The sequence below is a fragment of the Trichosurus vulpecula genome, chromosome 8 (genome assembly GCF_011100635.1).
Source record: "Trichosurus vulpecula isolate mTriVul1 chromosome 8, mTriVul1.pri, whole genome shotgun sequence".
In the NCBI taxonomy this organism is placed as follows: domain Eukaryota; kingdom Metazoa; phylum Chordata; class Mammalia; order Diprotodontia; family Phalangeridae; genus Trichosurus; species Trichosurus vulpecula.
This window is the reverse complement of record NC_050580.1, coordinates 181,704,018-181,724,844: the sequence shown is the minus strand read 5'-3', so window position 1 is coordinate 181,724,844 and position 20,827 is coordinate 181,704,018. Positions and strand designations below refer to the sequence as shown.

Below are 20,827 nucleotides of genomic sequence, written 5' to 3'. Positions count from 1 at the left end.
GTGTGACCTTTTTCATCTCATGCTTCCACAAAGTCCCAAAAGAGATTTTAAAAGAGGAAAAGGACCTATGTGGACAACAAATATTTATAGCAACTCCTTTTGTGGTAGCAAAGAATTGGAAATTGTGAAAATGCCAATCAATTGGGAAATGGCTGGACAAGTTGTGGGATATGATTAGGATGGAATACTATTGTGCTATAAGAAATGATGAGCAGGATGCTTTCAGGAAAGCCTGGAAAGGCTTGCATGAACTAATGAAAAGTGAAATGAGCAGAACTAGGAAAACACTGAACAAAGTAACAACAAGATTGTGCAGTGATCAACTGCAAATGATTTAGCTATTCTCAGCAATACAATGATCCAAGACAATTCTAAAGAACTTAAGATGAAAAAGTGTTATTCATATCCAGAGAAAGAACTGGTGGAACCCTAAAGCAGATTAAAACATACCTTTTTAACTTTATTTGCTCTTCTTGGGGTTTGGTGTCTACATCTTATTTTGTAACATAGCTACTATGGAAATGTTTCGCATGATTATCCATCTATAATCTATATCCAATTTGCTGCTTTCCCAAGAAGGAGAGAGAGAGAGAGAGAGAGAGAGAGAGAGAGAGAGAGAGAGAGAGAGAGAATACAGAACTCAAACTTTAAAAAAACAAATGTTAAAAAATTTTGTTTACATGTAATTGAGAAAAAAATAAGATAAAAATTAAATGTTAAAAAATGTAGTTTGCTATCCACTATGCCATGCCACATCTCATGATGTCACTGTGGAAACAAAGAAAGGAAGGAAGGAAGGAAGGAAGGAAGGAAGGAAGGAAGGAAGGAAGGAAGGAAAAAGAAGAAGAAAAGAAAGGATGAGGGGCATAATTTCAGAAAAACATGGTCAGAACTATATGAACAGCCATAAATGAAGTGAGAATAAGGAGATCATTGTGTACGGTAACAGCAATGTTGTAATGATGATCAACTGTGACAGACTTGGCTACTCTAATCAATACAAGGATCCAAGATAGTTTCAAAGGCATCATGATGAAAAAATGCTATCTACCTCCACGGAGAGAACTGATGAACTCTGAGTGAAAATTTAAGCATAATTTTCTCACTTTATTTCTCTTCCTTTCTTTGTAATATGGCTGATATGGAAATATGTTTTTGCATGATTTCACATGTATAATTGATATCATATTGCTTGCCTTCTCAGTGAGGGAGGAAGTGGGAGGGAGAGAGATAATTTGGAACTCAAAATTTAAAAAGAAAAGACCTTAAAATAAATAATAAATCTGAAAATATAAAAAAGAAAGAATACAACCCCAGTGGAAATGCAGTATACCCACTAAACCTACTGAAGAGAAACCTAGGAATTAACAATATTCATTTATATGACACATAAATTGGATTCATGCAAAGTACCATACTCCTAGGGAACAGGGCCCAGAATCCCTTAAAACAAGAGTATAAGAAATAACCTACATGTAATATTTTTCCACAGTATTTTCCAATCAGGAACTATAAAAGGGAGAATCTTGCAGCTGACATTTGCTACCTGACCTTGTCTCCAGGCTCAGCAAAGAAATCTCATCATAGCATGAAGGCAAGGAGAGGTGGGAGGGAGCACAGAGGGAGAGTTAGAAGGGAGCAGGAAGCTCATGCCAACCAGTATAATTACTGCTTCTGTGCACTTGCCATTAGCCAGCACTTCAAAGGAGGCTGTTCTGTAAAGCCATTATTCTCTGCCCCTTTAGAAAGAACTAAAGCACTGTTGGGGTTCTTATCTACTGGGGAATTGATACACTACCTGTGAGGGCTCAATACTATGTATTAGCTCTCTGAGGATATTCAGGTGCCATTCAGCACAACAGTGCAGATTCAAAACCTGCTAAATAATAAATGAGAGGTGCCAGGGAGGTGACAAGGTTTCCTACAGAATGCTTTGAGCTCTTCGTTCTTCAAAACTGGTGTCTAGCTCATGGATTTCTGAGGGTCACCTCTCTTCTCCCCTCCAACCACCCACCCTGTAGCCAATCCACTGCTTATTTATACATTCACAGCTATAGCTTGCATCTAAATAGCTTTTTATGGTTTAAAAAGAGAAATGACAGGAGATTTCATTTTATCCTTTGCTCTTACCCAAAGAATAATTATTTCCTAAAATTGTTAATCACATCAACTAGATTGGTACATTATCCAGAAGAAAAAAACAGAGAGATGATGCCAAGTTTCTGGATTCTGGATTCTGATCTGTGAGTCTGGGCTTCTGCTTTCTATTACTGCTTTCATAATCGGCAGCCCCAAGGTTGAGCTAGATCTCCCTGACTTCTAGATTGCAAAGTAGAAACTAGAATTTTTAGCTTACAAAGATGAATAATAGAAGTTAGGTCTGAGATGCTTAGAAACTACTTTTCTTTTCATGATTCTTCATTACCCTGACAACCAGTAGTGACAATGAGATCTTAATTTCTTAGGACCATCTAATTCACGTATTCTTTCTTGTTTGCTTGCTTTTTCTTTCTTTCTTTCGTTTCTTTCTTCCATTCTTTCTTTCTTCCTTCCTTTTTGTTCTCCTTTTCTTTCATTCAACAGTGGCAGCTAGGTGGCGCAGAATCAGGAAGACCTGAATAAAAATCTGGCCTCAGACATTTCACTATCTGTGTGACCCTGGGCAAGTCATTTGACTTTTGTCTGACTCAGTTCCCTCAGTATAAAATGGAGATAATAGTAGCACCAGGAGGCAGCTAGGTGGTTTAGTGGGTAGAACACTGGAGTCAGGAAGACCTGAGTTCAAATCTGGCCTCAGATATTTACTACTTATGTGATCCTGGGTAAGTCACTTCACCTCTGTTTGCCTTAATCCACTGCAGAAGGAAATGGGAAACCACTACAGTATCTTTGTCAACAAAATTCTGTGGACACTATGGTCCACAGTGTCACAAAGAGTTGGACATGACTGAACAACAACAACAAAGCACCTACCTCATAGGTTTATCAAAATCAAATGAAATAATATTCATAAAGTGCTTAGCATAGTGCTACCACATAGTAGGTGATTAATACAAGCTCGTTCTCTTCCCTCATTCAATCCCCACCCCCATTTACTAAGCATTTACTTCTGTGCAGAGGCAATGTGACATAGCGGACAGAAAGCCAACCTTGAGGCCAATAAGAGCTGGGTTCAAGTCCTACCTCTGATATACCCTGGGTGTGTGACACTGGGCAAAGAAATTAATATTTCAGTGATCTAGGCAACTCCCTCAGAGTATAAATTGCAGAGGAAGAAATCCCCTCTATGGGGGATTATGGGGCATTAATTAGAGGGGGTTTCCTTACCCTGGAGTTCCCTAAGCCAATGAAATCACAGGTCCAATAACTATCCCCCTACTTGGACACAGAGCACTGTGCAAGGCACTGGTGGGGATACAAAATTTGGATAAAGCATGGTTCTTGCTTTCAAAAAGTTTATAGTTTAGTTGAGAGATACTTAAAATAATCCTTCCAGTTTCTTCTTTGCCTTCCTCCAAAATAAGTCTTCAGTGCATTTGTTTCTTTGACATACTCAACTCAACAACTAGATTCTCTTTCTGCCTCGGTGGACAGAATTCTGATTCACTATGAATTTTTTTATTTATGATTTTTTAATATTTTATTTTGTTTATTTATGATTGCTGCCTCTATATATAGTTTTTCTCCAGTTACATGTTAAAAACAATTTTTACATTTTGGGGTTTTTTAAGTTTTTAGGTCTAAATTCTATCCTTCACTCCCTAACTTCCTTCACTCCTCCCTGAGACAGTAAGCAGTCATATATAATTTATACACGTGTAGTCACGTAAAAAATTTCCGTATTAGTCATTTTGTATGAGAAGACTCAAATTTAAAAAAAGAATGAAAGAGAGTGAAAGGATGAAAGAAAGAAAGAGAAGGAGGGAGGGAGGGAGGAAGGAAGGAAGGAAGGAAGGAAGGAAGGAAGGAAGGAAGGAAGGAAGGAAAATATAGCATTCTTCAGTATGTATTCAGACAGTATCATTTCTTTCTCTAGAGGCTGTTAGTATGTTTCATCATTAGTCCTTTTTGATTGTCTTGGATCATTCTATTGCTGAAAATAGCTGTTGTCCACAGTTCTTCATTGTACACTATTGCTGTTACTGTGTACAACATTCTCCTGGTTCTGCTCACTTCACATCAATTCATCTTTCCAGGTTTTTCTGAAATCATCCTGCTTGTCATTTCTTTTTTTTTTTTTTTAATGTTTTTTCCCAAATTTTATTGAATATGAAACATATCTCTACAGTTTCTATTGAGGGGGTTGACCACGTCCACGACCAAATCCACCTCTAAATTGGAATTCTGTTGCTGACCCAGCCCCGGCCTCAGCCTTCTTGTCAGCACCAGGAGGAGCAGCACTTCGTCTGTATGTGTCTCTGTCAGCTTCACCCCGAGTAAGCCGGGCAGGTCGCTCGCCCTCCAGACCTTTGGGCCTTGGCCTTCCTGTCTCAGGACGACTTCTTCGGAGTGTGGCAGGCACAATCTCAGGGGGCAGGTGAAGGTAATCCCGGAGGTACTGAATGCCCTCATTGGTGAGGTACCAGTAGAAATGCCTCCATGCAAACTGCTCCTTAACATAGCCACGAGACTTTAGAGACTGCATGGCCTTCATGACATGGAGATTGGGCACATTCTTGTCAGCCAGCTCGGGGTGCTTTGGCATGTGGACATCCTTCTTGGCTACCATCACTCCCTCCTTAAAAAGGAGTTCATAGATGGCAATTCGGTTCTTCTTGGGCATCAACATCTCGGCGGTGCGGCGGGTGCTGCTCTAGATGGAGCCCGGGCTAGAAAGGCCTGCTTGTCATTTCTTATAGCACAATAATCTTCTATCACAATTATATACCACTCTTTAGCCATTCCCCAATTCATGGGCAGCCCTTTGATTTCCAATTTTTAGTAACCACAAAAAGAGTTGTTAAAAATATTTTTGTACGAAAAGGTACTTTTCCCTTTTTTGATGTTTTCTGAGAAATAGATCTAACAATAGCATTGCTATATCTTTTTAAATGATGTGTTATTAGTTCTAAAATAATTAGCTTTTTTTTCATTTGGATGTGCTATTTGTTCTCTATATTTTAGGGAATATAGTTAAATCTTTTTGAAAAACTTAATTGAAAATCTACTTTGTTTAGGATAATTTTCCTTCCATCATCCATATCATATTAAAAATCATTGATGCTTCCTAAATTTGGAAATTCTCATTGTATTGAGTGTCTTGTGGATAGTCTATGATTCCTTATAATAGGACCCTTCTTTTACACCAAATCTATAAATGGAATAACTAAATAACATTATTTGAAATTAAATTCAAATATTTATCATGGAAAAACCTGTTTATTTTTCCTAGATCAATGTTATGTTGATTACAAAACATAATGGAAATTAGTTTTTGCTCTTGACTGTCTGTCCCTAAAGCAGTCAGGTTAGGCATACGTGCGCTCCCTGCCTTCCACCTCTAATTCTGTAAACACTAGTCAAATCAGCACTGCCATTCCCAAAAAGGATGTACCAATCAATTTTCCTACTCTCCCACTTCAAAACTCTACTTCCTGGATATTTTCACTTCCCTTATTAGGATAAAAGTTTCTTGTTTTTGTTCCCAGAATTTAACACAGTCCTGGCACATAGCAAGTTTTGTATAAATTCGTTATTGTTCATTCATTCAACACAGAATAACTGGCTAAACTAATCCCAAGTAACTAGCTAACGCTAATCAAATCAAAATAGCTATTATGTAATGGAGAGAAATTCCTAACCAACTTGTTGAATCTTCTAGGGACATGGAGACCAGACCCTCTAGAGTCCTAAGACGAGCTGAAAGATGTGGTCTCGCATCATATGAGGACATTGTAACCTCTTAAGGAGGCATGAAGTAGACTCCCCAGTTTCATCTCAACTAAACCTGGTTTTAAAAATTGGGTGTAATCCTCCTAATATATTCACCATACCACTTGCCACAGTGGCTTTTTCAAAACTTTTCGTCTCTCCTCAAGCCTTCCCCTGACTCCCTCAGCTGAGGGAGTCACTAAATTTCACTAAAACTTATTTCACTTATTATTCACTTATTATTCACTTATTATTTCACTAAAACTATTGAGGCCATTCCTGAAGAGCTCTCTCCTCTCCCTTCCTCCGCAATCCACATCACACAGACGTCTTCTGCCACTATCTATCTCATTTATCACCCATCTCACATGAAGAAGCAGTCCTTCTCCTTGACGAGGCCAACCCCTCCATATGTACAAGTGATTCCATTTCATCCTGTCTTCTCCAGCAGATTGTCTGCTCTATCATCCTTAGTTTCACATTTACCTTCCATATTTCCCTATCTGCTGCTTCTTTTCCATGTTCATACATGCTCCTATCTTTTCTATCCTCAAAAAATCCTCACTTGATCTACCTAGTCCATATCTCTTTTTTCCTTTTGTGGCTGAATTTCTTGAGAAGACCATCTATGGTTGATGCTTCCATTTCCAAATCTAATGACCTTTTCTAAATTTTCATCCTTCTTGAACTCTTTGTAGTTGTTGCATTGTCGATCAATCTCTTATCTCATGGTTACTCTATCCTATTCTTCCTGGCTGCCCATTCCTCATACACTTCTGCTGGATCTTCTTCCAGATCATGCTTACTAATGGGGTGGGGTGCACATGTTCATGGACAAAATGAAATCCAGTAGACCTATACGACAAATTGTTCCTGCTGTGAGAGAACTCAGCAGGTACCACATCTAAATAGCAGTGAAACAAGGCTGACAAATGAAAGCCACCTTACTGAAGTTGAAGCTGGAGTGGCCACTGTGATGAGGAGCTCCATGAAGCTGGAACAGACTTCACAATCAGATCTCTAATCTAATCAGCAAGGTTACATGCCTCCCAAAAAAATGAATGACAGGTTCATGATAATTTGACTTCTACTTGCAGGAAACTGCAACACCACCATCATCAGTGTGTATGCTCTCTCCATGACAAACCCTCATGAGTCAAAGAAAAATTTTATGAGGACATAGGGACCTTCATCATCAGTGTGCTAAAAGAGAACAAGCTTATAATTCTGGCTGACTTTAATGCCAGAATAGGCACAGACTATCAGACATGGCAAAGAGTCCTTGAGAGAACAGTCAGAAACAGCAATGACAATGGTCACTTACTACTGAAGACTTGTGTGTCTCATGCCCTCGTCACCAACATTGTCTTTTACTTACTAAACCACACCCAAAAATGTCATGGATTCACCCTCTCAGTAAGCGCTGGCATTTAATAGACTACGTCACTGTAAAAAGAAGAGACAGGTAGAATGTGAGAGTGATGAAGGCAATGTGTGGCAAAGAGTGCTGGATCAATTATACACTTATCCTCTCCAAGCTAAATATTTGCATTTGACAAAAGCAGCAGCTCCAAGGCAACACAACTGTCAGGAGACTTGACATCAACAGATAAGAGTGCTTCTCCATGCACGAAGTTTATTGCTGAATTTGAGAGAAAGCTGAGTCAGCACACAGTTAGAAAAAGTGGAGCAGAAATGGAGTGGGCAGCTTTCAGAATTTGCTCATCTGGGCCAGAGCACTCACAAACAGCAAGATTGGTTTGATGAAAATGATGGGGAAATTCAGTAGCTGCTAAATGAAAAACAAGAACTCCACAAGATTTACAAGCAGGATAGTTCATCCATTTTTAAGAAGGGAGCATTTAAGTCCATCAAAAGTAAAGTGCAAGTGAAGCTAAGAGAGATGCAGGATTCTTGGCTCAGTAATAAAGTAGATGACACTCAATTTTACACCGATAGTAACAATCCAAAGTACTTCTACAATGTTCTGAAGACTATTTATGGGAAAAAAGACCTCTGGCACATCTCAACTATTCAGTTGATGTGGCTGATAGAGCGACACTGATCATTGATAAGGACATGATACTGGAGAGATGAGCCGAAGTGTTGTCAACAGGCAGCCATCAATCAATGTTGAAGCCATTAATCATATACCACAGGTTCAAGTCCATCCCTCTCTAAACAAACTTCAAAGAGGAATTGAATGTCACCAGGCTCCTCTTGTATGGCAATGAACCTGGCACTGATTTCATCCCAGAAAAGATCTACAAGACAGGGAGTCCACTGCTCATTCAGAAACTGACTAAGTTATATGGCAACAGGAGGTTATTCCCCAAGAGATCCAGGATGCCTCCATTGTCCATATCTGTAAAGACTCTACCAAGAAAATCCAAAAAGGGGTCAGGACAAGTCAGACATGACTGGAAAATGACTTAAAAATAAAAATAATTATGGGTAGAAGGATTTTCCCCCCTTCAGATTCCTCACCTGGGAGTTTCCCGAAGTGATAAAATCCTACATCCAGATTGAAGGGTGAGGAGAAGAAGGGAAAGAGAGAAATAGATAAGAAGAGAGGGAGGGAGGGAGGAGAGGAGAGAGGAAGGAAGAGAGAGAAATGGAAATGGATGTAAGTATAGATATAGTCAAGATCTAGATGTAAGTATTAATGATATAGCTAATATAGATATAAGTATTCATATAGATATATTCATAAGTGTAGGTATAGATGTTATAGATGACAACTAGGTGGCATAGTGGATAAAGAGCTGGCACTAAAGCAAAGAAGACCTGAGTCCAAATCCAGGTGCAGACACTTCCTAGCTCTGTGACCCTGAACAATCATTTAAACTCTGTTTGCCTCAATTTCCTCAGGTATAAAATGGAGATAAAAATAGCACCTACCTCCCAGAGTTGTCATTAAATGTTAAAAGATGAAATAATATTTATAAAAATGTTTAGAACAGTGCCTAGCACATAGTAGGTGTTATGTAAGTGCTAGGCATTTTTAATAATTATTAGATATATAGATAGAAATACATGTAGATGTAGATAGTGATGGTGATGGTGATATATGTAAAAGAGATACAGATACATTGAAAGTGACTTCTAAGAACAATGTAATCTCATCACAAATGGAAGGTCTCCCAAAATCTACCTGGTATTTGTTCTGGTTTCTCTTCTCTTTCTCCTTCATTCAAGCCAAACCCTGGGGGCCAATCTACACAGACTATGGGAAGACCCATGGGCAGGAGAGAAGATGGTCCCTGGAGGGGAAAATGGCAAAAATACAGAACCCACCAAGGAGAAGCCTGAGATTTCACAGCAATTACTGGAGTTAAACAGAGCTTGAGTGCTTTATGCTATTCTAGAGACTAAAGAAATTCCTAGGAAGCAAGCCTTTGGACTATCCAGGTGCAGATGGAATAAAATTAATGACGTATGATCCTCTCCAACAGTGCTTTTTCTTTGGAGTCACCAAGGCTAGAGACCTTGTGACTGAGATTTCACTAAACATTCACTCTCCCCATGGGGTGAATCTGTACCACCATCACTAGGGATAAGAAAGAGGTGCTAAGCCTTAATACTATGACTGCTGCCATGTACCTGCTCCAGTCTGATCACTATGAATCATCTGAAAAGAACTCAAAAAGGCACTATGGTGATTTGGAAAGACTGACAGACTAGAAGATAGAAGATCTAGTTCTAATCCTGGCTTTGCTGCAAACTTTCTTTGTGATTCCCCTCTCCACCCCTCCACCCCCACCCAAGTAATTTTCTTACTTCTTGTTTTCCTTACCTATAAAAATAAGAAGTTATATTGGATGATCTCTGAAGTCTACTCTATCCCTAACATTCTATGAGCTTGTGAATATTGTGCCCTCTTCTGAGAAATCCGTTCACTTTTTGGCACTTGTATGTATCCAGTTCATGGTATAACTGGAAAAGAATATTGAATGATAGAACAATCAAACAATCACTCTTAGTTGATCTTGGAGTGAGATACTGTTCATTTCCTTGTAGTCAAAAGCAGAAACAGGTGGAGGAGTTGTTCTTTTTGCCTTACAGAAGTCATTCATTGACTCTGAAAGCTTGAGAAATGATATTCATATGACTAGGGGTGGGGGAGAAGAAGAAATACTACATTCTTAAACACCCAAGTATATTCCCAGAAAGTGTCAGCACTTCTGGCAATTCCTACAGAATATGAAACCTGGATCCTCTTCTCTACTGTTGTGTATCTTTTGTCTTACTTATTGCTCATTTTTACCTCCATCTGAAGTGGACAAGAGAGATGATAAAAAGGAAATTTAAACCAATCAACCTGAATACTAACAAATATTGCACAGGGTTCAGTGGAGGAGGAGGAGGGGATTCATGCTTTGTGATTTGAGATTGTAAGTACCATTCATTTATCCTTCTTTTCCATGTCCCTAAAGATACTGATGTTCTTATCAACACAAAGCATTTTCATTGCTCAACTTTCATGTGATTCTAGGTCAAAGTCCATGAGACTACACTTTGGTCTCTGTTCCCGAGAAGCACCACAAGCAGTATCTTCTCTCTGTATCACCGATTCCTACTTTGTAATCTATAAACTAATTTTTGCTTGGGAAACCAGATATTGCTTAGACTTGAGTTATTTAGAAATTCATTTTCTCTTCAAGATTCCCCATCACGCTGACCACCAATATGGAACTAATGGGAGAACCCACATCTTCCTTCCTAGATGTCAGCGTTCCCTTTTCAAGTTCTTTTTTTTCTTCCTTGATTAATAAAGTTTTAGTTCGTTAATCTCCATGACAAAAAGCAAGATCCATGTATTTGACAAACTCAAATTGAGACCTTTCAGCCTCAATTTATAGGCTCTGAATTCTGTACTTTATGAATTTTATCATTTTTTTAAAATGACTAATCTTTTTCAGGAGAGTGTATAGTGTCCAGTCAGCCCAATCAACCATTTAAATAGCTAATGTAACTTTATTTTCAGGGAATAAATTTAGCTCTTATGGTTTAAATTTACAGTCATCCATGTTCTCAAAAAAAATTGTACCTGTTGACAAAACTTAAGTTTTGATGGCATAGAAATTCATGGAAAGAAAATTGGTTTCTAGCTATAGTTGGCTCTGTCCATAGTATACAGCACAAAAATGATAAATTCTCAAAGTATATGTATCTGTAAATGAAACTTGAGTTTGCCTTCAATGCTCAAAAGAATGAATTATACTTTCATATTGAAATTAACCTTAGTGTGCAGTTCCTATGGGGAAAATTTGAACCTGAAGAAAGTTCTTCTCTGTGGATTTTGTTAACAATGTGAAAATTAATACTGATAAGTAGCAGAACAATGACACTTGAATCCATATTTCCAATGCCCTGTTTTTATTTTTGGTTTTAGCTTTTCTAGAACATGAATAAGTATGCAGGTATTTTTCAAAATATGAAGTGCAGTTCAGCAGGTGAAAAGAGTAGGGTTTAAAAGGAAGCTTTCAAGGACGAGTCAACATTGTATTGCCTATGGGTGACTGGCCAGCTCAGTTGATTTGAGAGGTTGTGACGGAGTGAAATTTGAGTGCTGGATTTGTCAGAAGCCCTGTGCTCAAGTGTTAGCCCTGACCCTTACTAGCCATGAGCCTCAGTTTATTCATCTCTAAAACAGGGCTTATAATAGCTGCCCAAACTTTTTCACAAGGTTGCAAAGTGTTATTATAATAAAGCCAAAATCATAGTAAAGTCCTATTACCATATGAGCAAATCAGTTTAATTCTATCTATGGCTATAAATTGATCCCATATCCCCACAAACTGTTCTCCAAAAATATTCATTTGGTCATTGAGCAGACTGAATAAGTGAGGAGATGGATCACCATAAACTCCTCACCACTACTGGCAAAACAACTCAAAATGTACCTTATAGGATGGTTGAGTCACTATATCCACATACAAAGGACAACAGATATTAAATGATACTAGGAAAAAATGTGAAGACAGCTAAGTTCATACCTTCCCTAATTCCATCCTAGTTCTTCTCCTTCTCCTAAAGGTTTCCTCAAGTGTTTATCAATGAATGAATGAATGAACCAATCTCTGCTAAAGTGCTTCCTGATAATTAAGGTATTCACAGATAATGGCTCAAAGTGAAACCAACCCATCTACCTTCCAGAATATGCATTAAAAAAAAAGACTCGAAGTTGGAAAAGAGTATAAAACCCTAGGAATAAAGCTATAGTGGTGAAATTGTATATAGTGTGGTTATTTGGGGGGCTGGAAGGTGCATCCTGCACCCATTTAAATCGTAGTACACCTGTTCTACATCTTACTAAAACAGGTCCCATATCTTTTTTTAAGATGGCATTGAAATTCATGAAAAGAAAATTGGTTTCTAGCTATGCTTGTCTGTATTCATAGGATACCCCACAAAATGATGAATGCTGGAGAATATGCTGAGCCTTTAAATACTAATGTTATTTCCCTTCCTGGTAACTTGTGGGAGATATTTCAAAAGAAAAATCAGATTGTGTCTAATTATATGGAAGGGCATTTTGTAAAGAAACAAGTGAATGCTATTCAAGGATGAAACAAAAGCTACAGAACAGATCTTTGTTTTTAACCATAAGTCAGAAAAAGGACAATTTAAAGAGAAATTAATTCTATACCCGTGGCTTTGTCTTTGATATGCAAAGATGACGAAAGTGACAAGTGATTTCTATCCATGCACTGAAAGCCCAAGGAAAAAGTTAAACTGTTAGGTATCATTGGTTCAATTTAGCTTCAAATGTCTCTTTAGCTTCAAAGGATAAGGAAATTACACTGGATTAATTCTAATGTTCTAGGAAATTCAAGGAGCATGCCATTACAAATCACGTCACATTGAATCTCAGGGCCCCAGAGCTCATTTAGAACAAGGCAAATTTTGCCCCCAAACTAGTCTCAGAATGATTTGTGTGTTTCCCCTGCATAGAGCAATGAACCATAGATCTAGATTTGGAAGTCATCCAGTGTTGACCTTAGAAATCATCTAGTACAACCCCTTCCTTTTTACAGATGAGAAAACTGAGACTCAGAGAAATTAAGCAACTTGTCCAAAATCACACAGCAAGGAACTGGAAGCGCTGTGATTGAAACTTGGGTTTCATGATTTCAAGTTCAGTCCTTCAAGTTCAGTCCTCTTTCCACTATCCCACATTGCCTCCCTCGAACTCTCTGAGGCAAGCTCCTTATTCCAAGAAAAGTTTCAGAATCTCTACAAAAGTATTATCTATCATGATTATCTTTGTCTTCTCCACAGTTCTGAGACACATGAACAGGTCAAGAGCAACCACTGTGACTGAGTTTGTCCTCCTAGGCTTCCCTGGGTCCTGGGAGACACAGCTTGTCCTCTTCTCACTGCTTTTGGTCATCTACATCCTGACTCTTCTTGGTAATGGAGCCATCATCTGTGCAGTAATATGGGACCAGCGAATCCATACTCCCATGTACACTCTCCTAGGCAACTTTTCCTTTCTTGAGATTTGGTATGTTTCTTCCACTGTTCCCAATATGTTGGCCAACTTTCTCTCCAAGACCAAAGCAATCTCCTTCTCTGGATGCTTCCTACAGTTTTATTTCTTCTTCTCCCTTGGTACAACTGAATGTCTTTTCCTAGCAGTGATGGCTTATGATAGGTATCTGGCTATCTGCTGCCCACTGCACTACCCAACCATCATGACTGGGAGGCATTGTGCCACCCTAGTGTCTCTCTGTTGGTTGGTCGGCTTCCTTGGCTACCCAGTTCTCATTTTCTTAATCTCCCAACTGCCCTACTGTGGTTCCAACATCATAGATCACTTTTTGTGTGACATGGACCCACTGATAGCCCTGTCCTGTGTCTCAGCCCCTATCACTGAGCTAATTTTCTATACCCAGAGCTCCCTTGTCCTTTTTCTCTCCATTACATACATTTTCACATCTTATACTTTAGTGCTTAGAGCCGTGTTTCAGGTGCCTTCAGCAGCTGGCCGACATAAGGCCTTCTCTACATGCGGGTCTCACCTGATGGTAGTGTCTCTGTTCTATGGGACAGTCATGGTGATGTATGTGAGCCCAACATATGGCATCCCAACTTTGATGCAAAAAATTGTCACTTTGGTGTACTCAGTAATGACTCCATTCTTAAATCCCCTAATCTATAGTCTTCGCAACAAGGACATGAAATGTGCCCTAAGAGCAGTCTTGTGCAGCATGAGAAGTAGCCAAAGTTCATGAGTAACCTTTTTTTGATTAAGACACTCCATGTCTTTATTTTCTAATGAAGTCAGTTAGTAGAATGATCACTTTTTCTAATAGTGCTCCAATTTTCACTTTAAGGAGGTAAAGATGAGGAGTTTTCTCTGAGATAATTACCACCTTTTAATTCTCTCTTCAATGTAATTGAACCTCAACTTACTGAATTTCAACATCCAATGTCATAATTATTCTTGAAATGTGAATGACATGAGTGGGGAGGCAGAATAGAACTAGTGTATTGCTTAATAAATGCTTGTTGATTGGTTTATATGAAGCTTTATTGCAATTGTATGTACCATGTATTTCCCCAGAGGTTGTTTATGGGAATATATAATTTTCAATATAAAAAAATCAACCAACAATAAAATAGCATATTTTTCAGGAATCACCAATACTGCACTCCTCAAATGAATCAATCATTCAGTAGATATTATGGAATATAATATCTGGAAGGAATTATCACAGTTATATCACCCAAGCCACTCATTTTAAAGATGAGGAAACTAAAGCCCAGAAAGATGAGGTGATATACCTAAATTCACAGTTCACTTCCTTTAATCCAGTTAAGGTTTTTATTATTTATCATTTGTTGAACCATGTATCCACCACTGTACTAAGTCCTATAAGAAAGATAAGCAGAATATAATCTGTGACTAGGAATTTTTCCACCGGGGCAAAAACAATTTGTGGGAGGTGACTAAAGTGGCACAATCTGAAGCAATAGCACAAAGGGTTGAACACACATGAAGGACAGTCTGACCACAAGTGTAATAATACCAGGTGATGGGGTGACCCACACCCCCCATCCTCCGCTACTCTCTTGCCCACTCTCTTGCCTTCTCTAAGATTGCCTTCTCTGCCCTAAGATCACCTTCTTCCCCTTTAACTCTCCAACAAACCATGACCAGGCAGACCACAAAGAAAAAAGTACAGGAATAGTAGACTCTGGACCACAGCTGGGAAGAAGCATGCTCCTCTCTTGTTGGCACCTCAAGTTCTGGCTGCCCTGCTCTGGTTAAAGCTTTGTAAATAACACATGGTCCCTCCCACTAATCACATAAAGAACTTAGAGAACAATATATGACAGTATAGACTTAAGACCTAACTAGTATAGGATAAATTATAAGATTATAATTATAAATGCTATATAAAATTATGATTATAAAATTATTCCTATAAGAATTCATAAAACATCTTCCCAAGTTCCTCTAAAGTTGTTCATTTCATCATTTTTATGGGCCAATAATATTCCATTTTATTCATATACCACAATTTGTTTAATCATCCCCTAACAGATTATTCCTTTAGTTTCCAATTTTTTACTACCATGAAAAGAGCTACTATAAATATTTAAGTTTAGACTAGGGTAATCAAAGAAGTCAAAAGAAAGGTGAGATGAGCTAAACCTTGAAATGGAAAGGATCTGGGTAGACTAAGTGCTTGGGAAAGGAATAATGGTAGGAACGATATAAGAGCAAGCCTGACTTGTTTGTGTGACGCTGAGGATATCACCCTTTCTGAAACAAAATGTTCATGTTAGGGAGTAATGGGAAATAAGTTGATAATAAGTAAGGTGGGGTTGGATTATGGAGGACTCTGAAAGCCAGAGTGAGTCTGTTTTAAATTGCTTTCCAGAATGGCTGAACCAATTCACAGCTCCACTTGCAATGCATTTGCGTAATGTTTTTTCACAGCTCCTCCAGCATTTGTCATTTTGCTTTTTTGTCACCTTTGCCAGTTTGATAGGTATGAGGTAGAACCTCAAAGTTCCTTTAATTTGTATATCTCCAGTTAGTAGTGATTTAGAGCATTTTGTATCATTGTTGGATTTCTTCCTTTGAAAATTGCTCATTCATACCTTTAACCATTTACGTATTTGGCAAGCTTGTTCTTTTTAATAGTGTTGCTGCACTCCTATCCTTGGACTAGGGCTAGGCAATGTTGTCAGTGTGGATTTATCTAATAAAATTCATTATTGAATCCACATCCACTGGGTAAACCCCATCCCATCCATGGAACTGCTGGCTTTCACTGAGTCTTGGTCACCTGAGCAAGGCATAATGGAATCAGCCACTCAGACAAGTAAATCCATATGCTACAATATGCAGTTTTTACTCATAAGAAAAGCATCTATAAAAAGGAATAAAATCATGATATATTTAAATACAATCATGCAGCTGTACCCCCAGCTGTTCCCAGTTCCAGGCCAGATGTAGATAGTTTATAGTTATGCTCTGAAACCAAGAGCTATAGAAAAGACACAGTTCAGTCGTTTGGTCCCAGTGGCTACTTCTTTCTTAGGATTGAGCCAAAGAGGGTCCATGAAATAAAACATAATTCTCAAATGCTCAAATTAACAGCCTTCAGGAGAGTCATAGTCTATTGAGAGAACTCATGATTTCTGGGAAGCTCAGCTCTTTCTCATGCCATGAGAACATGACTTGGAAGAACCCTTGGTGCAAAAAGAAATTGCTCTGGTGACTTTTCTTCCTGCCCAGATACTATACTCCAATTGATCATATCTCAATCTTCTCCTGTGTCAGTGCTTGCTTCAAGGAATGACTCCTGACTTTACTGTCCTGATAACCTTCTTGACTCCTTTGCCTCTGGTCTTCAATACCCTCTGAGTATCTGATCCCCACACACTTGGCTACTGCAATTTCATTATATCCTACCCATTATCATCCTTGAGGATAATTCTTAGACTCTTTTCATATTGTGTTTGCTTTACCTGCACATCTACCCCATCTCAAATGCTTCATGAATTGGGTTTGATTCAAGGCAAAAAGTCTAAATCTCAGATGGAACATAGATATGAGTACAGGGGTGTGCTGGAATGGGCTTGTACTGGTTCAAGAGATGGTTAAAATTTCAGTGTAAGCATTTACACCTTGGAAATTGGCAAATGCTACAAATCAGTGCTTAGTTTATTGTTTTATTGATTGTCTAGATTTAAGGAAGTGAAGAAGAAAATGTTAAAATTCAGATTAAATTTCAAAGTGTGAACATTTTTTCCCCAAGAAGAGCTTCTTGTTAAACATTTACCAGCACATTTCTGTATGTAAACCCCTGTTGCACAATTAAGTTCCACCAACATTACCATCATCAAAAACCCTGATACAACATTAATGAGCTTTTGCCAAAGCTTGTGGGCAGAAGGGAGTAACTCTGAGATTACTACTGAGGATTATGAAGGGTGGAAATCTAGGAGGAGTGGCTTCTGCACTCAGAAATAAAGCTTGCTCATTTATATTTATAACAAAGCCTCAGGTCACTACTAGGTACTATATGACCACCCTCTGGAGATGGAAATTCCACTTGTAAAATGGGGACAGTCCAAGGCTATAAAGGCAAGCCTCCCTATCTACATTTATCCACTTCATCAATTTCCTCCTCTGCCTTCAGCATTCTAGGACCCACGTGATCTCAACATTCAAGTGATTGCTATCCTTTTCCCTTATGCTCTGCTACCCTCTAGTGGTCAAAATACTCCCATTGTATTACATTCTTGGATCTACGTAACATGATAAAAATTTCAACTAACCCAAGTGCTTTTGGAAATGGAATGTTCCCTTTAATTTAATTTATAGTTAATGAAATGTCAACCACCAAGAAAAGTACAGTGAATGTGACATAATTTCATTCGTTCACTCAACATTCATAACATTCATTTGAGTATTTATTTTCTACTTGTAAAGTCTTGGTCTTAGTGCCATGGAGGATATAAAAGAAATAATGGAGGCTGACCCCAAATGGTTATTTTATTTTCTCTTTGGTTCTTTCTTCACCCACAGAATTTTTATTCTGGGGAAAATCTCCTAAATAAAGTTTAGGAATAGTTGATGTCTAGGTTTCTTGAAATTAGGATAATGGGTCCCGAAGACTCACATGGACACTCATACATAATGTAGATAGAAGAAAGCCTTTATTTCTCCCACCACAAAAAAAGTTCATAAGATACAAAGGTGAGATTTTAGATGAGACTTGAAAAGATGAAGAGGGAGAGAGATCCAGTCATGAAGGATAGCAAGTGAAAATGTACAGAGTTGGGGAATGGAATTTCTAGTATGAGAAATGGCAAGGAGGCCAGTGGATTGAAGAGTCATGGTAGGGTATATGGAGTAAGAAGTCTTAGAAAGGTTGAAAGGGACCAGGTTATAAACGGTATTAAAAGCCAAACAGAGAATTTTATTTCTTTTTGGGGATCTTCAACAATAATGATTGTAGTTCTTTAGCTGTCATCATCCTCTGTGGAGGATTCTCTTCCTCCTCCAAGAAGCACACTCTTAAGGAGGCTGGTGTCCCAATATTCAAACTCATGTACTCTTACTTTCTTGGGAACTATCAAATTTAAATGGAAAATCCATGTAAATCCATTGTGTGGTACTCCTGCCTCCTACCTGTACTCAGAAAAGAAATAAAAAGACAAAAGATTGCCGGGACCCAGAGGTCCAAGAACTTCCTCCTTAGGTTCATCATGTGCTTCTCTCATAAATCGCCTAGAGACAAAATCTCCTCTCCCACCCAATTTACTACACTCAGGTCTAGAAATCTGAAGGACAGACAGCATGAAGGAAAAGAAAAGAATGAACTGTTTTATAACTCACTTTTCCAGACCACTGAGAAAACACAGATCTTCTGAGAGGAGTTTTTCTTCCCTGGCTCTTAGTTGCCACTCATCCTATAAAAGCAGCTGTAGTCACTGGGAACAAATCAGAGTTCTCTGTGTCCTCTCTAGTAAGGAGCAAGAAAACATGTCTATCTCTCTGGATGGTAGCCTTAGAGCAAAGGTCCATCCCTAAAATTCCATCCAGTTAACTGGGGGATTCATCCAATGTTCCAATTATCAATGCTTCTTCTATGTAAAACATGCTACCTACCTTCCAGAAATTTATCATCTAGAAGTGCAAAGAAAACATAAGCACATGCACTAGTTAAATAACACTATATGGTCAACATGAATAATATAGACAATAAGTTCTGTAGAAATTCAAGAAAATAGGATATTAATGAAGACTGGAATCATTAGTAAAAACCTCAAGGAGGAAGTGAGACTTGAGCTAAACCCTGAACAATGGATAGGATTTGAACAGAAGAAGAAAAAGTAGAGGGAACAGCATGATAAGATGAAGTTAAGAATTGGTTCAAACCAATGGAGAGGAAATTTAACACCTGGGTTCAAAAAATTGACTTTATAAGTATGAGATAAGGGAATCATGAGTAGATAATAGGTTTTCTGAAAAAGACCTAGGAGTTTAGTGGACTACAACATGAATATGAGGCAATAATGTGTTAAGGTGGCTTAGAAAGCTAATGTATTTTGGGACTACAGTAAGAGAGATAAAGTACCCAGGAGTAAGGAGATGATCATCCTACCGCACTCTATTTTGGTCAGACCACACCTGGAATATTGTGTTCTGTTTGGGGTGTCAAATTTCAGGAAGTTCATTGACAAAATGGAGAACAGCCAAAAAGGTAAAGTACTTTGAGTTCATGCCATGGGAGGATCAGCTAAAAGAGCTGGGAGTGTATAACTAAAAGAGGGGATTAGACTTGTTTTGCGTGACTCTGGAAGGCAAAATTAGGAACAATGAGAAGTGGCAAAGTGGTCGATTTAGGCTTGGTGAAAAGAAACATTTCCTAAAAATTAGAACTGCCCAAAAGCAGAATGGGTTCTTTGGGCCCTGTGACCCTGAGAAACAGACTTGGAGTTTTGTTCTGGTTTGTTTGTCCTTTTCAGTTCTAGGCATAAGCAATGGAATCCCCAAAATGTACTTAAACCATAGTGACCTTGAAGGCAAGATTCCAGGCCAGATTTTGCTGCTGGAGCAGCAGGGATGCCCCGAGAAGCCAGGGTTCCCAGGACTCAAACCCAAGGCAGACCTTGGACTTGGAATTTGGTGGAACGAAGCAATATAGGAAATGAGCTAAGTTCTGAACCTGGTCCACCTCTCCTTTGCAGGGAATGAAGCAGTATAAAGGAGGATTGCACCCCTCAAGTATTAAAGGGGAACAAGCCTGTATGCTTGCTCTTGCTGCACCTCTGAAGTAAATATTCCTTTGTCAAAACCAAACTGTTAATTGGTTAAATTGAAATTTAGGGAACACAGCTGATAGGGACTTGAGTCAATGGCAGAGACTAGAAACCCCAAACCAATTTAAGAATACTGTAGAACCATGGGGAAGAGGTGAAATATAACATACCTGGCTTTTGGTTAGTGAGGATGAGGGTAGTCACTGTTACATTAGGTTAAAATTAGATTTTATTCTATAGGCAATAAGGTGAAACTGAAAGTACTGGAGTATAGTTGCAACATCATGAAATAAGTATCTTAGGAGAATTTTCCTATTAGCTGTGGGCTACATGAATTGGAGGCAGGGAAGAAATGAAGGTAATGGGCTGTAGTAATCTAAACTTGAGGATGGGGGAGTAAAAATGGAAATAAAGTGACTAAGAGCAGAGATTTTGTTGTTATTCAATCATTTCCAACTCTTCATGACCCCATTTGGGGTTTTCTTGACAAAGATACTGGAGTGGTTTGCCATTTCCTTTTCCAGCTCATTCTGAAAACTGAAGCAAACAGGGTTAAGTGACTTGCCCAGGGTCATATAGCTAGTAAGTGTCTGAGGCCAGAATTCAGTTCTTCCTGACTCTAGGCCTATCACTCTATCCACCGCACCACCTTGCCGCCCTG

General features: G+C 38.6%; 2 protein-coding genes across 2 annotated transcripts; one reads left to right on the top strand and one right to left on the bottom strand.

Moving 5' to 3' along the window:
• Window positions 1-4,291: 4,291 nt before the first annotated feature.
• LOC118829069 (40S ribosomal protein S10) lies at window positions 4,292-4,812 on the bottom strand. The gene has a single exon (XM_036736008.1). It carries the CDS (start codon window positions 4,787-4,789, stop codon window positions 4,292-4,294), a length of 498 nt encoding a protein of 165 aa, XP_036591903.1. The 5' UTR covers window positions 4,790-4,812.
• Window positions 4,813-13,130: 8,318 nt separating this feature from the next.
• Window positions 13,131-14,111, top strand: LOC118830034 (olfactory receptor 11H4-like). The gene has a single exon (XM_036736905.1). It carries the CDS (start codon window positions 13,131-13,133, stop codon window positions 14,109-14,111), a length of 981 nt encoding a protein of 326 aa, XP_036592800.1.
• The last annotated feature ends 6,716 nt before the right edge of the window (window positions 14,112-20,827 follow it).

Coding starts and splice junctions, on each gene's coding strand:
- LOC118830034 (XM_036736905.1), top strand. CDS start 13,131: ATGATTATCTTTGTCTTCTCCACAGTTCTGAGACACATGAACAGGTCA.
- LOC118829069 (XM_036736008.1), bottom strand. CDS start 4,789: ATGTTGATGCCCAAGAAGAACCGAATTGCCATCTATGAACTCCTTTTT.